The following is a 16,265-nucleotide window of genomic DNA, read 5'->3' on the forward strand; positions in this document are numbered from 1 at the left end:
CTGTAGCGGTTCGGCAATGATCAAGTCGTTGGGGGCCCGAGGCAGCGCCAGAGCCCCTCCCGAATGGTGGCTTTCAAGTCCAATCTTTATCACTGTTCGCTACTCTTGGGTAAGCCCCGCCGGGGGGGAGGCGGCCTGCCCCCGCTCTGCGACCCGGTCCGCGCTACCAAAGGGTATACAGCCTCCCGTGGTCCCCACCTCGCTTGGATGCCGAGCAGGGGGATCCCCCCCAAATTATTATTTTTTTAAATGTGCCCCAGTCAGTGTAGTCGCAGTGATGTTCGCGTGTAGGATATGTTTCTTTGCAGAGATCACTTTCATCTCCATCTTCAGTACCTTCTTCCTGGTCATGCCCAAACTATGGTGGCGATAAAGAGGATGTGTTTGTGGTTCTGAGGGGGCAATATAAATATATTCAAAAAGAGGAAATGCAAGGCTTGATTTATTTGTCTGCAAATCTTAAACCTGTTGATAATGATGACCACCTTTCCACAAGTGGGAAGTGGTTTAGACAGTATAATAAACCAGAAACTCCTTAACTACTAATATATTTTGTGATATAGGGTCCTTTAAAGAAAGAATGAGGGACCAAGGAAAGGCTATGACTCTTAGATTTATGGAGAGATCATATCCATTAGCTAAGATTGATATAGGCCCCTGTTTGAACTGACATCCTTAGGTTGGTCATCCCCTAACTTTTTGCCTGCCTCTCTCCACTTTTTCTGACACTGTTTTTGCTGGTTTTAGGACTCTGCACACTTTGCCACTGCTGACCAGTGCTAAAGTGCATATGCTCTCTCCCTTAAACATGGTAACATTGATAAATTCCCAATTGGCAGATTTGATTTACTTATAAGTCCCTAGTAAAGTGCACTACATGTGCCCAGGACCTGTAAATTGAATGCTACTAGTGTGCCGGCAGCACTGGTTGTGCCACCCTCATAAGTACCCCCTTTAACTATGTCTCAGGCCTGCCATTGCAAGGCCTGTGCGTGCAGTTTCAATGCCACTTCAGCTTGGCATTTAAAAGTACTTGCCAAGCCTTAAGCTCCCTTTTTTCTAAATATAAGTAACCCCTAAAGTAGGCCATACGTAACCTATGGGCAGGGTACTATATAGGTAAAAGGCAGGATATGTACCCATGTGTTTTATATGTCCTGGTAGGGGAAAACTCCTAAATTTGTTTTCCACTACTGTGAGGACTGCTCCTTTCATAGGATAGCATTAGAGCTACCCCCATATATTGTTTGAGTGGTAGATTCTGATCAGAAAGGGGTAACCAGGTCATATTTAATATGGCCAGAATGGTAATAGAAAATCCTGCTTATAGGTGAGGTTACTATTTTATTTTAGAAATGCCACTTTTAGAAAGTGAGCATTTTGCTGCACTTAAATCCATGTGTGCCTTACAGCCTGTCTCCAATCAACGTCTGGGCTGGGCTAGTTGACAGCTTCCTTATGCATTTCACACAGAGAACCACAAACACAGGACACTCAGTCACACCTGCACTCATCTGCATTCTGAATGGGTCTTCCCGGGCCTGAAGGGCGGAGGGCCTGACACTTACATTTAAAAGGCTAGTGGCCTGTCCTCACACAATGGACTGCCAAACCCCTACTGGGACCCTGGCAGACAGACCTGTACTGGAAGGGGAACTTGTGCACTTCAAAACCACTCTTTGATGTCTCCCCCACTTCAAAGCTATTTTTGGGTATATAAACTGGGTCTCTGCCCCCACAAACTCAGACACTTCTGGGCCTGAACCTGCAAACTGTCAAGAGGAACTGCCTGGCTGCTCAAAGGACTGATCTGTACAGCTTTGCTGAGAAGGACTGTGGCCCTGCTACCCTCTGACTTTGCTGAGAAGTGCTCTCCAAGGGCTTGGATTGAGCTTTCCTCCTGTTTTCTGAAGTCTCATGGCCAAAAATACTTGATCTCCTCAGGAAAATCCTTGTGCGCCAGAAATCTCCGCACAGCCTGCCGGAAATGATGCACAGCTGTCTTGCAACAGAGAAATCGTCACACAGCTGAACCGGAACAAAGCAGCTGATTCCCTGAGTGGACAAGCGACACACCGCCTGCCATGCGACAGAAAATTAAACGTGTTGCCCTACTGGAGCAATGCAATGCCTGTGACTTCTTTCTTTCAGTGTGCCCAGGATTTCTCTGCATCGTCCCTGGGTGTCAAAAACATCCCTGCATCGCAGTGAGGAACCAAGACTGTGCGCCAAAAAACGACACAAGCCCTTTGCAGCGTGGAAAGAAACAACGCATCTTCTGTGCCGCGTTGGAAAATCTGACACACACCTTATTTTTCCACGCCTCTACTCCTCTGCGGTCTTCGTGTGTGATATTTTTGTGTAATCAACTGTTGCTTTCTAAGATTTAAGACTCTTTTTAATCTTGCAAAAGTGATATCTCAACTTGTACTTATTGAATCTTTATTGTTTTTACCTTATTTTAACCAGATAAATATCCTATATCTTTCTAAACCTGTGTGGTGTATTTTTGTGGCATTTTCACTGTGTTACTGTATGATTTATTGCACAAATACTTTACACAGTGCCTTCTAAGTTAAGCATGACTGCTCAGTGCCAAGCTACCTGAGGGTGGCCACAGGAAAGTTTGGATTGTGTGACACTGACTAGGATTGTGGTCCCTACTTGGACAAGGGTGTATATCTCTCAACTAGCGACCCCATTTCTAACAACCCCCTTCAGAAATTGATAACAGATATGTTATTGCCAAACCTGATAGGACAGACAGCGATTTTAACTGAGAATGTGAAAATTGCATATTCAGTATTCAAGAAAATTGATACCTTTTTAAAAAGAGCATACTCTGGTCTTAAATCTAGCAGGGAGGTCAGGTAAATATACAGTGTATACATCAGTTTTCTTGGTGAAGGGCTTTGAGACTGTATCAATGGCTATCCAGAAAGGGAAAGAAATAACACAGCTATTAGCAGCTATGGGGATCCAAGTAAAATATCTTTCAGAATCTCCATTTGATCTTATAACAGCATCTTCTATGACCGTAAAGAGTTGGGTTGACACCCAAAGAAAGCCTTATTTGAAGGGATGCAAGGCAGGTACAGCCCAAAAATCTTGCCTTTAAAGATGCTTTTCACAGACAATACTCTTTTTAGGGAAGAGCTGGAAGATGTAATTCATAAATAATTTAGAAATCAAAAACATGCACAACCTTTCAGATATCAATCAAAGTTTCATGTTAAGAACAGGAAACCTAATGCCCAATCAAAACAAAGGAAGTTTTGTTAGTCATGCCTTCAGCACAAAAATAAGACCATGGAAAAAGGGCAAGAGTACCCAAAGAATAATCAACCTCAACAGTTCCAACTATGCCGATGAGCAGAGGTCATTGTTGAGAGTGGGGGGACATCTCTCCTTATTTCAGCAAGAGTGAAGGAAGGTTGATCAAAGGACCCTGGGTTATTAAGGTAGTGTCACAGGGATACTCACAGGCCTTTTAGGCAACACCTCAGAATTCAAATTTCGCCCCACTCTGATTCCAAGAGACACCAACAAGAAAAGGTCTTTGCATGGCAGTAATCTAGAGCTAATGACCAAGAATGCAATAGTTCTAAGTGAATTCCAAGAGCAGAAGAAGAGTTGGTACGCTAACGTATTTGTGGTGAAAAAAAGCTTCATGTCAATACAGACTGGTTATAGATTCAAAAGATGTGATTTCCCCAGAACAGTCCACTTCAAGATAAACAACTTGCAACAAGTGAATCCTTTGGAAGCTTTAGGAAATTACTTAACATCAATAGATTTACAAGATGCATATTTGCAAGAACCCATATAGAAAGACCAGCAGTAGTACCTGAAGTTTGCAGTAGGGGACCTGCGCTGGTATTTTCAGGTCTTTCCCTTCGGTCTCAAAGCATTTCACAGAGTTTTCACCAAAATTCCAGCTCAGGTGATGCTTCAAGAAGAAATGATTCAGATTCAACATTATCTGAGAAACACTAGTACTTGTCTCTCAATCTCATGATCAAGACTGATAAGACACAAATAGGACTGGTCAACTATTGGGGGATTTCAATTTCATAGTCAATTGTCAGAAGTCTAAAATTAAGCCATATCAGAAACTGGAATACATAGGTGCATGGTTCCAGATTGACAAAGGAACTGTATCACTTCCTTTGTCAAGGAGACTGAAACTGAGATGATGGAGCAGTTGTTGCAGAAAGAGCAAGGATCAATCAGAAATGTTTCAGATGCAAAGAGATATAGGGGGTCAACATGACCGTCGGTCGGTGTTAATGTGGCGGTAGTACCGCCAACAGGCTGGCAGTACATACTGTCACATTATGACATTGGCAGGTTGGCGGAAGCCAACCCGCATATATACCACATCGACCGCCATGGCAGAAGCAGCCGCCGGGCCGGAGATAATCTCCAACCCGGCGGCCGCTACTGTACCGCCGGCAGAATTTTGACCCTGTCTGTCGCCATGGTTTTTGTGGCGTTTGTAACGCCACAAAAACCATGGTGGTAGGCCCTACCAGTGACAGGGAATTCCTTCCCTGTTACTGGTAGGAGGTCCCCCACCCCCCCAACACTCCCCAGACAACCCCCCATCCACGCTCCCCCTCTTCTAATCCCCCCATACACGCACACTCGTAGGCACACACCAAGCATTCACACACTCACTCACACAGGCATACATGCATTCATACACGCAAGCATCCATTCATTCAAGCACACATCCGTACACACATTCATACTGACACGCATTCACATTTCCATTCCTACACGCATTCTCATACATGCACACACACACGCAAACAACACTACACACACAATCACAGTCATGCACACACTCACACATCCATGCACACACCCCCACACACACACATCACAGCCCCTACCCCCTTACCTTGTCGGAAACCCGACTTATCTGCATCCAGGGGGTCTTCCCGCAGGGGACGGGACGGGGCACTGCTACCGCTAGCAGCGCCCACCAGCAGAACACCGGCAGGCCATATTATTTGTCATAATACAGCTGGCCGCAGTCTACTGGCGTGGCGCTGCTGGTGGTAGCAGCGCCACCTGAACACCATCCAATAGTATGGCCACAGCTGGATTTCCGCTCTTCTTGTGGCGGAAATCCGGCTGTGGTCATAATTTGGCGGACGGATGCTAGCCACGGCGACGGTCTTTTGGTGGCCGTCGCCGCGGCGGTAAGCGGCATTCACCGCCATTACTATAATTAGGGCCATAGTGTGTACAATATATCCAACTCTTTATAATATATGTGAGAGATGGCAATGGTTTGGACATCCTTGTGTTAGTTTTTAAATGGTCGCTTACAGGCAGGATGTCTCTCTGTTGGTCCACGGGCATGGCTGCATCTGGGTCCTCTAGTGCAACAAACTCTTGAGCATTGGACTTTGATGTTCTAATCCCTGTAATCCAGGGGGTAAGCGAACAACTACATTGGTGATTGAAGTCGCAAACTTAATAGAGTTGAGTGTATATTGCATCCTCCAGTAGAGAAATATTTGATGCCAGATGCAAGCAAAACAGTCTGTGGCTGTTTTTTGTGCAAAGATAGCACAGGGTCGATGGTCGACACATGAATAGATGCAATCTTGAACTAGAGAGAACTGATGACAGTGTGGATGGCTCTGCAGACATTTTCAAAAGACTTTCAGAATTCAACATTAGTCATCAGAACACAACTCTGTAGCAATATGGTACTTGAACAGCTAGTTCTGCACCTGGTCCCAGTCAGGAAAGAAATCTGAAATCCCACTGAGCGATACACATTTCGGGGAAAGTCAATGCTGACTCTCTGAGCAGGATCTTTCCCCCGCCAAACAATCTCCGTCCTTCACCAAAAATATTTCTGGAGATATGCAAGTGGTTTGGGAATACAGAGGTAGATTTATTTGCAAACCATCACAATACCCTCATTCCCCAGTCAGACCTCGGAAAATCATAAAAATATTACGAGACCTGCAGGTCTTAGTGACTTGAATAATTTACAAGATCATGGTGCGGTAGTAGTTTAGGGCATTGCACTTATGGTTAATGCAATACTCATCACAGCTGGCCCTTCCTTACCCGCACTCCTTCCTTTTCAACCTTATGGACCTTATGCTGCTGTATGTGTCACTGAGTTGTGGATGGGGCTCCCTAGGTGCTTGAAGATCCGGAGCCCCAGGGCTTGTTAATTGGCTTCTAGAAGATGGATTCAGCTGCCTGTTACATAACAGGTAACACAGATGCACAAGAAAGCATGGCAGTTTCATTTGCCATTCTTTTCTAACTATACAACGTAAATAGCATAATTAGCAATGTTCCTCAAGTTCTCAAAGAGTTTGCCTGATTCAGCTCCCTAAGTTTCTGGTGGGCTCTCACCTGTGCTCTTCCGAGGTAACTGAAAGCCATATGCTGACCAAAAGCCAGAATGGCGCTGTCATTAAAGCTGGGTTCCCAGACCTGAATAGCAAGTCTGAGCCCATGCTATTGAAACGTATGGTGGCAACAAGCTGCAATCCAGCTTTGATTACATTCAAGGGCTCATCTGTAAAAGCTAAATGTGATCTTAACACACACATGAAGGTTTAACCAGTAAAAGGTGTTTTGAACTCTGTGCTAGTATGAAAGGCCAGGCAGAACATTGATTCTTTCAGTCTGGTCCTGTGGAATCTGGCTATAGCCAGCCCCTTCTTGCGTTGTGTCGGAAGTTGGCTCTGTATGCACTATTTCAAAGTAAGGAATAGTATGAACAGAGTCCAAGGGTTCCCCTTAGAGGTAAGATAGTGGCAAAAAGAGATAATACTAATGATCTATTTTGTGGTAGTGTGGTCGAGCAGTAGGCTTATCAAAGGAGTAGTGTTAAGCATTTGTGTACACACACAGGCAATAAATGAGGAACACACACTCAGAGACAATTCCAGGCCAATAGGTTTTTGTATAGAAAAATATATTTTCTTAGTTTATTTTAAGAACTACAGGTTCAAATTTTACATGTAATACTTCAAATGAAAGGTATTGCTGGTAGGTACTTTAGGAACTTTGAATAATCAAAACAGCATACACAGTTTTCATATAAATCACATATAGCTATTTTAAAACTAGACAGTGCAATTTTCACAGTTCCTAGGGGGAGTAAGAGTTTGTTAGTTTTTGCAGGTAAGTAAACCACCTACGGGGTTCAAGTTTGGGTCCAAGGTAGCCCACCGTTGGGGGTTCAGAGCAACCCCAAAGTTACCACACCAGCAGCTCAGGGCCGGTCAGGTGCATAGGTCAAAGTGGTGCCCAAAACGCATAGGCTTCAATGGAGAAGGGGGTGCCCCGGTTCCAGTCTGCCAGCAGGTAAGTACCCGCGTCTTCGGAGGGCAGACCAGGGGGGTTTTGTAGGGCACCGGAGGGGACACAAGTTAGCACAGAAAGTACACCCTCAGCAGCGCGGGGCGGCCGGGTGCAGTGTGCAAACAAGCGTCGGGTTAGCAATAGAAATCAATGGGAGACCAAGGGGTCTCTTCAGCGATGCAGGCAGGCAAGGGGGGGGCTCCTCGGGGTAGCCACCACCTGGGCAAGGGAGAGGGCCACCTGGGGGTCACTCCTGCACTGGAGTTCGGATCTTTCAGGTCCTGGGGGCTGCGGGTGCAGAGTCTTTTCCAGGAGTCAGGATCTGAGGAACAGGCAGTCGCGGTCAGGGTGAGCCTCGGGATTCCCTCTGCAGGCGTCGCTGTGGGGGCAACTCTGGCTACTCACGGTCTTGCAGTCGCCGGGGAGTCCTCCCTGAAGTGTTTATTCTTTACAAGTCGAGCCGGGGGCGTCGGGTGTAGAGTAGCAAGTCTCACGCTTCCGGCGGGAAACGCAAGCTGTTTTAAAGTTGCTCCTTCGTTACAAAGTTGCAGTCTTGGGTGAACAGAGACGCTGTCCTCGGGAGTTCTTGGTCCTTCTAGAGCAGGGCAGTCCTCTGAGGATTCAGAGGTCGCTGGTCCCTGGGGAAAGCATCGCTGGAGCAGTGTCTTTAGAAGGGGGGGAGACAGGCCGGTAGAGCTGGGGCCAAAGCAGTTGGTGTCTCCGTCTGCTCTGCAGGGTTTTTCAGCTTAGCAGTCCTCTTCTTCTTAGGTTGCAGGAATCTGAGTTCCTAGGTTCTGGGGAGCCCCTAAATACAGAATGTAGGGGTGTGTTTAGGTCTGGGAGGGCAGTAGCCAATGGATACTAGCCCTGAGGGTGGCTACACCCTCTTTGTGCCTCCTCCCAAGGGGAGGGGGTTACATTCCTATCCCTATTGGGGGAATCCTCCATCTGCAAGATGCAGGATTTCTAAAAGTCAGAGTCACCTCAGGTTGCCTTAGGGGCTGTCCTGACTGGCCAGTGACTCCTCCTTGTTTTTCTCATGATCTACTCCGGCCTTGCCGCCAAAAGTGGGGCCGTGGCCGGAGGGGGCGGGCAACTCCACTAGCTGGAATGCCCTGGGGTGCTGTAACAAAGGGGGTGAGCCTTTGAGGCTCACCGCCAGGTGTTACAGTTCCTGCAAGGGGGAGGTGATAAGCATCTCCACCCAGTACAGGCTTAGTTACCAGCCACAGAGTGACAAAGGCACTCTCCCCATGTAGCCAGCAACATGTCTCGAGTGTGGCAGGCTGCTAAAACCAGTCAGCCTACACAGGTAGTTGGTTAAGGTTTCAGGGGACACCTCTAAGGTGCCCTCTGGGGTGTATGTTACAATAAAATGTACACTGGCATCAGTGTGAATTTATTGTGCTGAGAAGTTTGATACCAAACTTCCCAGTTTTCAGTGTAGCCATTATGGTGCTGTGGAGTTCATGCATGACAGACTCCCAGACCATACACTCTTATGGCTACCCTGCACTTACAATGTCTAAGGTTATGCTTAGACACTGTAGGGGCACAGTGCTCATGCACTTGTGCCCTCACCTATGGTATAGTGCACCCTGCCTTAGGGCTGTAAGGCCTGCTAGAGGGGTGACTTATCTATACTGCATAGGCAGTGTGAGGTTGGCATGGCACCCTGAGGGGAGTGCCATGTCGACTTACTCGTTTTGTCCTCACCAGCACACACAAGCTGGCAAGCAGTGTGTCTGTGCTGAGTGAGGGGTCCCCAGGGTAACATAAGATATGCTGCAGCCCTTAGAGACCTTCCCTGGCATCAGGGCCCTTGGTACCAGGGGTACCAGTTACAAGGGACTTACCTGGATGCCAGGGTGTGCCAATTGTGAAAACAAAAGTACAGGTTAGGGAAAGAACACTGGTGCTGGGGCCGGGTTAGCAGGCCTCAGCACACTTTCAAATCAAAACTTAGCATCAGCAAAGGCAAAAAGTCAGGGGGTAACCATGCCAAGGAGGCATTTCCTTACACGTTGTCATTAGGGCAGGAGGAGGCAGGGATGTTTCTAAGTGCATGTTTAAAATCTATCAGTTGTGATATCTGTCAATGAAGTAATATAATCTGATGTATGGAAGATGCTTCCATTTTTTAAATAAATACTTGTTTTTGAATTTACCCGAATTCAACAAAGGAGTGTCACACAGAGGGGCCTGTAAATGAGTCACGCTATGCCAGTCCTGATGATTGGAGTGGCAGGGTTGTGACTCAGGCAGCTTCTGAGGCAGTGGATGTGTTACAATTCTCTTCCACTACCTAAAAAGCATGGGGGAAGCACTTGCCAAGATGGACCACGTTCCAAGTGCAGTCTGACGCTGTTAATCACACCTGGATGGAGCACTGAGGCACTGCATGCAGGGTGTGGCAAACGAAGTGTGCACACATAATGGACTGTATATCCCGCTTGGTCATCACCCAATGAAAAGCACATATATAACTGACTGAAAACACAAGTGTGAGCTGGCAACCGATTGGCTTATTGCAACTTGGGTTTTGCAATATGAGCCCAGGCTGGAATCAGCCAAACAAAACCAGTGGTGCTAGAAAAAATTTCAGAATTCGAAGTCCTGCCATCAATGAAGTCATAGGGATTATGTAAAATCCAAGGGTTATTTAAAGAACAAATTCAGCAAATGAGCCACGCCCATGCGGCAGGAGAGTGGTAACTGTGTAGTATGTTGCTTGTGGTGCACTTTGGAACACACTGTCACACATATATTACTAAAGCACAATGTGATAGTGCATTGTCATTTACAGAGAGCACATTTTCCATTGAAATGGCCTCAAAAGTTCCCACTGACATGTTGTTTTACTGATAAAACTATACATCATACAAACAATAATGTATGGAACTCGGGTTTTAGAAAATAATTGTCATTTCCACATCACCAAGTAAAATGTTCTGATTTGATTTGACCCTAATAAAATCTTGGATTCCGTCACACTTCAGAATTTAACAGAATGTGCTTTCCTATGTGTTAGGATATTTTTTTAAGTATTTGTACAGTTCATTTACAAGGTGTTGAAATGTTATGTTTCCTTTCACACTCCCTGTAACCCAGCACAATAGTCAGACAGCTCACTTTACAAACTCCTCTAACTTTGCAGTCAGAGAAAGAAAAGTAAACACAAATTTACATGATAAAATTAGACCTCTCTCTTTAAAAGCACACCAAATGTGACAATATAAAAACTAAATTTAAAGGCATCTATATCGCTCATTCTCTTTCTGGATACACAGAAAACCTGTTCTTTGCCAGCACAAGATCACTTGCCAGAATAAACCAGTGGACCTGACAATTAGCTCGCCCTGCTAAAAACTGACTCGCCATAGAGAATGGGCGAGTAGATATTTCAAGGCCTGCCAGTACTTCTGCGGGTTTCAGGATTAACTGGCACTAGGGATAGATGCCATATGGAGCTCGGAGGCCAATGTATTTGATGTATGCCTTCCTCGCAATTCCTCTAATCTCTTGTTTATTTATTATTTGGGTGTTAAAGTGAAACTAATGAGGGGATACCTTGGCCCAGATAGTGTTACCATGAGTAAAAATATCAAAATAATGAGGTAATACTAATACATAAAGTGCCACATTAAACCGAATAATTTGCCTTTTCTTGCTGTATAATTTAGTCAACCCTGAAAAATACTTTGGTCCTCCCCGCTGCATATTTCAAGTGGCACTGCCTATAATCTTCATTACTCCTATTGCACATTCCTCGTCCCATAATTTACATTTCTCTACTTCTAACCAATTAAACCACCAGTCGAACGAGCCAAGCATGAAACCTCTGCAGCCTACTATGCTCCCATGCAACCCCTCGTTTGACCCCAGTTAAATGTGGTTTTGTAAAAGGTCTTCATTGGGCCAATGTTCTTGTGATATAATCTACACTAATTAGTGGCTTTAAACAATGAAACATCCCCTTTTTGGTGACAAAATGTTGGCTAGTATGGGATCTGTTGTATACCCAAGATGAGGATGGGTGTGGAGTTACCAAGCTCCTACACCCCTCTGTAAAATGCCTGATACACCTAACTGTCAGTCATGTCAAGCCTATTCTGTTATGTACTGTGTGAGATGAGACTTTAAAAGAGAGAGACGGGACGTTGGGGGATTAAGGAGCTAAAGCGGTGGCTAATCCGAGCTGGAGGTGAGTGGTTGTGTGCAGTTGCCAGGGCAGGGCTAAAGGAGTGGCGGACGCTGACAGGCTTGCACTGAGCCCTGGCTGCTCAGTCAGCAGGGCTCTTCTCGAGGAAGCGGGCGGCTAGCGCCTTGTTTGCACCTACCCGGCGCCGCCTTCAACAGTTTAATCTGTTTGCTTTAGGAGGGTGCGCGCAGAACAGCGGTTGCAATATTAGAGAGGGGTCTCAGGTACGGTTGACGACATAGGAGCAGCAAAACCAGCCACGTGGAGCAGACCAGGGGACTTCCTGGTAGACATCCTGATCTGCAAGGGACCAAGAGGAGGAGGAGGGGAGTACGGATCCGGGCTGAAACGTGACAGGAGCTGTGCGGATCACACACTGGAGGAAAAGTTTATCGCATGCAGAAGAGCCAAGCAGGGGGCAGCAGCGGCTCAGAAGACGCGGGGCAGAGCGACCAGGCACCGGGATCCGCCGAGCCGGGGGAAGGAGCGAACTGTAATCCGGAAGAGCCGCGCTGTGCCGAGGGGCGGAGGAGGGAGCAAGGCTGAGAGCCGGGGGGATCGAGCGGGGCCGAGGGCTGGCAGCGGACGATGCGGCTGAAGGTGGGCTTCCTCCTGCGCAGTGTGCTGGTGATCGGCACCTTCCTTGGGCTGGTGCTGCTCTGGGCTTCCATGTCCCCCAAGGTGACGGACCAGGCCGGGGCCCCTGCGGCCGGAGTGCGGGTGAGTGCAGCACGGCGACGCGAGCGAAGGGGGCTCTGGGAAACGGCTCTCGGACCGCCGGCCACGGTGCTGCCGGGCCTCGTTTCCGAGGATGAAGGGTATTGTGGTGGGAGCAGGCTTGGCGGAGGGTGTCCGTGTTTACACTGTGCCGGGGAGTGCTTGTACGTGGGCACCGGGCTGTGCGGGGCCTGAGCTTTGTGACAAACGGCGGTGCTTCCGCCGCCCGGGGTTACTATGGAGACCAAACTAGAGTCAAGGGGGACGGGGGCTGGGGTGGACTGAGGTGTGAGGACTTGGGGCGTAGGAGTGTGATGACGGGGGGACGATGGTGAACTGTGGGGGGACTGGGCAAAGATCCTCGGCACAACTGTATAATGATTTGGTGAAAACGTTGAAATTATCAAGGCAAAGGTGATGATCAACGCGAATTTAGAAGGGTGACGACTGGGTTAGGTGGTGACTAAGTTAAGGGGGTGACCATCGTGGAGAGGTTAGGATGGAGGCAAATTGAAGTAAGCAATGGGAGAAAGTAAAGATGGGGACCGTGGGCATAAGAGGTTGAGACCTGGGGACGGATGTGGTAGGGTTAAGGTGAGGGTACCGAGTGGTGTTACAGACGGGTGTAACAGTGGGACAGATAAAGGGGAGGGGCTGTAGGTGAGGATGGGCATTCGGTGGGAGGAGTAGGGCAAATCAGATTAGCAGCGACTGTTGGAGGTGAGGACTGGGAACAGGTATTTGTGAGGTCTGGGGCATTTGGGCTTGAGGGCTGGGCTGTTGGAGTGATAATCTGTGGTTGGGGGCAATCAAGGGTGTGGGCTTGGTGGTGGAGGGAGAACTGGTGGGCAGTCAGAGGTAGGACTGGGGCAAATGGAGGTGACCCGGGGCATTCAGGTGTGAGGACGTCAACTAATGACTGAGTGTTCAGTCAGGGCGGGGACTAAGGTAGAGGAAAATGTAGACTAAGGAGTAGTCGAGTGAGATTTTTGGCAATTTGGGTAGGGCTGTGGCAAATGGAGGTGAGGACCAGGCAATCAAGGCGTGTACCAAAGTACAGGTGCAGTTTGGGTGAGGATTCGGATCAGTCGGGGTGATAACTGTGGCAATTAGGGGTTAGGGTTGTGAGCGAGGGGAGGACTTGGGAATGGAAACAGCACTAGGGGCAAATGAGGTCTTGGACAAAAATGGATGCGAGGACTGGGTGCAAAAACTGGGGTGATATTGTTGTACTGAGGACTTTTAGGACTCAGGTTGTGGAGTTGAATGCAGGGGCAGGAGCTGTGGGGCAGAGAGGATTGGGGGTAATAATTGGAGGGGCAATAGCTGAAAACAATAGGAGGCAAAGGATTTTAGTACTGGAGATTTAACATGGTGACAACTGAGTTTTGTCTGGGTATGCTTAGAGGGGCCAGGACTGGTGTCTAGGGATGACAATTAGGATGTCAGAGGGTTGATAGTCAGATTGGGGTGAGGAACAAATTAATGAGAATTGGCGGGGACTAATGGAAACGAGGTAGTGGTTAGAGTGATGGAAGACTGGGAGAAGTTATTGAGAAACTGGTGTTAGGATTGGTGCTGACTAGGAATTCAAGGGTTGATGATTTGGGGTAGAGCGAGAGAAGCAAAGTTGGGGGCAGAGGTTGGTGAGGACTGTAGGCGAGGAGTGAGGACTGGGGACATAGAATAGAAAGACCTGAATAGAGGTGTGATGATCAGGCTAGAAGGGGTGAGTGCCAAGGACCAGATAGAGAAGGTTGAGAGTTAAGTGATTGTTAGGGTAGTAGAGTCATGGCACCAGGGAAAGTGGACTGTAGGTTTGGAGGGCATTGGGGAGGCGGAGGCAGTTTAGGTGTGTGGATGAGGACTATGGGACAAGTGAATGAGGTGTTCTGTTGTGAAAAAGAGCTGCTTAAGCCGGGAGGGAGTATACAAGAAGTTGAGAGCCCCACTGTGATTAGAGAAGATTAGGAACTAGACCAAAAAAAAATGTGTGTGATCGTCGGCTTGTCAAGAGACTTTTCAGTTTGAGGCAAAATAACTCTGGAACTGGATTTAAAGCGAGGTTTGGTAGTTTTAATAGGAGATGCATTCTGGGTATAGTGTTGAAAAAAAATATTCAATGCATGAATGTGGTATTTACTAAGCAACTAAGATGCCCAAGGCGTGTTATATTATCAAAAGTTTATATAAGGGATAAAATACCCCCAGCCTGACATTATAAGGATATTGCAAGTCACTGAGCAGTTCCATACCCATATATAGGAACAAGGCTGAATTCCTCTTTAAGGTAATGAAAGTCTAAGGTGACTTGCGATATCCTTATCATGCATTCCAGGGGTAGCTTATCCCATATAATACTTGGTCACACCATCTCCTTTCCCACAAACTACTTAAAATCTTGGTGTGTAGCTCTTTCATATGAAAGAGCGAGCATGTTTGCAAACATGAATATAAATAAAACGTCTAGTGCAAAATCAAACACATCAAAAGCATGTTAGTTATTTGATGCAAACTGGTTTTAGAAAAAGTTCAAAGTCTTTTTTTATTTTTTATTAAAACAACTGCACTAGCTCGGAATGTGTTTAAACATGCAGAAAGATTCTAGTGTTTTGTAACTTATGAGTGCTAAAAATAAATATGTTCTTTCTGCTTGTCATTGTAAGCTAAAACATAGAGCAGAAGAAATAAAAACAACTTGTTTTTCGTTGCTTCAAACAGCTGCTTCAGTAATGCTCCTTGACCTAACCTGCCTTTCACCTCTGCTGCTGGCAGCAGGCATGGTGACGTCCGAACTCGACTGTAATAATTGATAATAGTTGAGTCGTCTTGGTGTGTCAGAAGTCGCCAATTATACCAAAATTAGAGGCTGGTGTTTATACAGGGATAACAGAATCACATGTATTATAGCATGATAAAGCATTCAGTACAACACTGTCAGTAAAGTACTATAGTATTAAGAAAGAAAGCATAAAGTATTAGGAAAAAACAAAATATATGCATTAGAATAAGAAACAAAAAAAAAAACTAGTTAGAACATTTTGAATTTGAGTAACTTGTTTAATTAAATCAAAGTGGATAAATTGGGCAAAAGAAAGTTAAAATCTATGAAGAGATATAAACAAACACCTAAAAAAACAGCATGATGAACAGTGATCATAGGCACCTCCATCAACCAGGTGCAATCATGAATTCTATGTCTCCAGATGGGACTAGTGAGTGTCATCATACTCTGAGCAGTTCGAGAGAGCAGGTTGCAGGCTTTGAGTTTGGTTATTGTTCAGTGCTGGATGGGCAGCATGTGTTGGTGCAGAGAATACAAGGGATGAGGAAAAACATGCCCCAGAGTTTATATAGGTATAGGAAGAGGGGAAATGTCAGATAGTTGTGGGTTTAGAGAAGATACTTTGTCTTTTTAGGTACTGGTTCAGAAGCATAACTAAACTACTTTGGGTCTACATCAGGAAGTGTAAGGCAGCAGATGGTGAGAAAGTGGCAATACAAGTCATGGCACTGGATACAGAAATCTGCTTTTTTGTCTCTAGAAATAAACATATACATTGTGGGCTCTTGGAATGAGACATTGGTTCTGGAGTTAAAATGGGTTTTGGGAATAAAATGATAGAGGGGGTGTGTGGTTTATGGGGTTAAATGGAGGCACAATGCCTTTAGTGGAAGGGGGAACTAAACAGTGGAATTAGATGTGTGGGTTCTAGTATGTAATTAAAAATTAGCTAGATGGATGCTGGGATGAATGGAAACCAATTGAGAAGTTTAAAAAAGACTTGCCTGTCTAGGGTTCAGGAACAGCTATAAGGCACACTGTAAGGTTTGGGTCACTTTAGAAGTAAATGGCATGAAAGCCTGTAGCAGGAATGAAACAGCAGCCCAGCAGAAGTGGTGGAGATAAAAGCAATACATTTAAACAATCTAGAATATACATAGGCCAGGGCTACTGGAATCATGCAATTATGCGACTGATGCATTTTTCTCATAA

The 16,265-nt window shown here is 46.2% G+C and overlaps 1 protein-coding gene across 2 annotated transcripts in view; it reads left to right on the forward strand.

The window, feature by feature from the left end:
* The first annotated feature begins 11,602 nt into the window (after positions 1-11,602).
* GALNT7 (polypeptide N-acetylgalactosaminyltransferase 7) overlaps positions 11,603-16,265 on the forward strand; it is a 456,997-nt gene continuing 452,334 nt past the window's right edge. For both annotated transcript variants that reach the window (XM_069244367.1, XM_069244357.1), the window contains exon 1: positions 11,603-12,271. In XM_069244367.1, the coding sequence (XP_069100468.1) occupies positions 12,140-12,271 (132 nt within the window). In that variant the 5' untranslated portion in view covers positions 11,603-12,139. The remainder of the gene's footprint in view (positions 12,272-16,265) is intronic.

The sequence above is a fragment of the Pleurodeles waltl genome, chromosome 1_2, assembly GCF_031143425.1.
Source record: "Pleurodeles waltl isolate 20211129_DDA chromosome 1_2, aPleWal1.hap1.20221129, whole genome shotgun sequence".
In the NCBI taxonomy this organism is placed as follows: Eukaryota; Metazoa; Chordata; class Amphibia; order Caudata; family Salamandridae; genus Pleurodeles; species Pleurodeles waltl.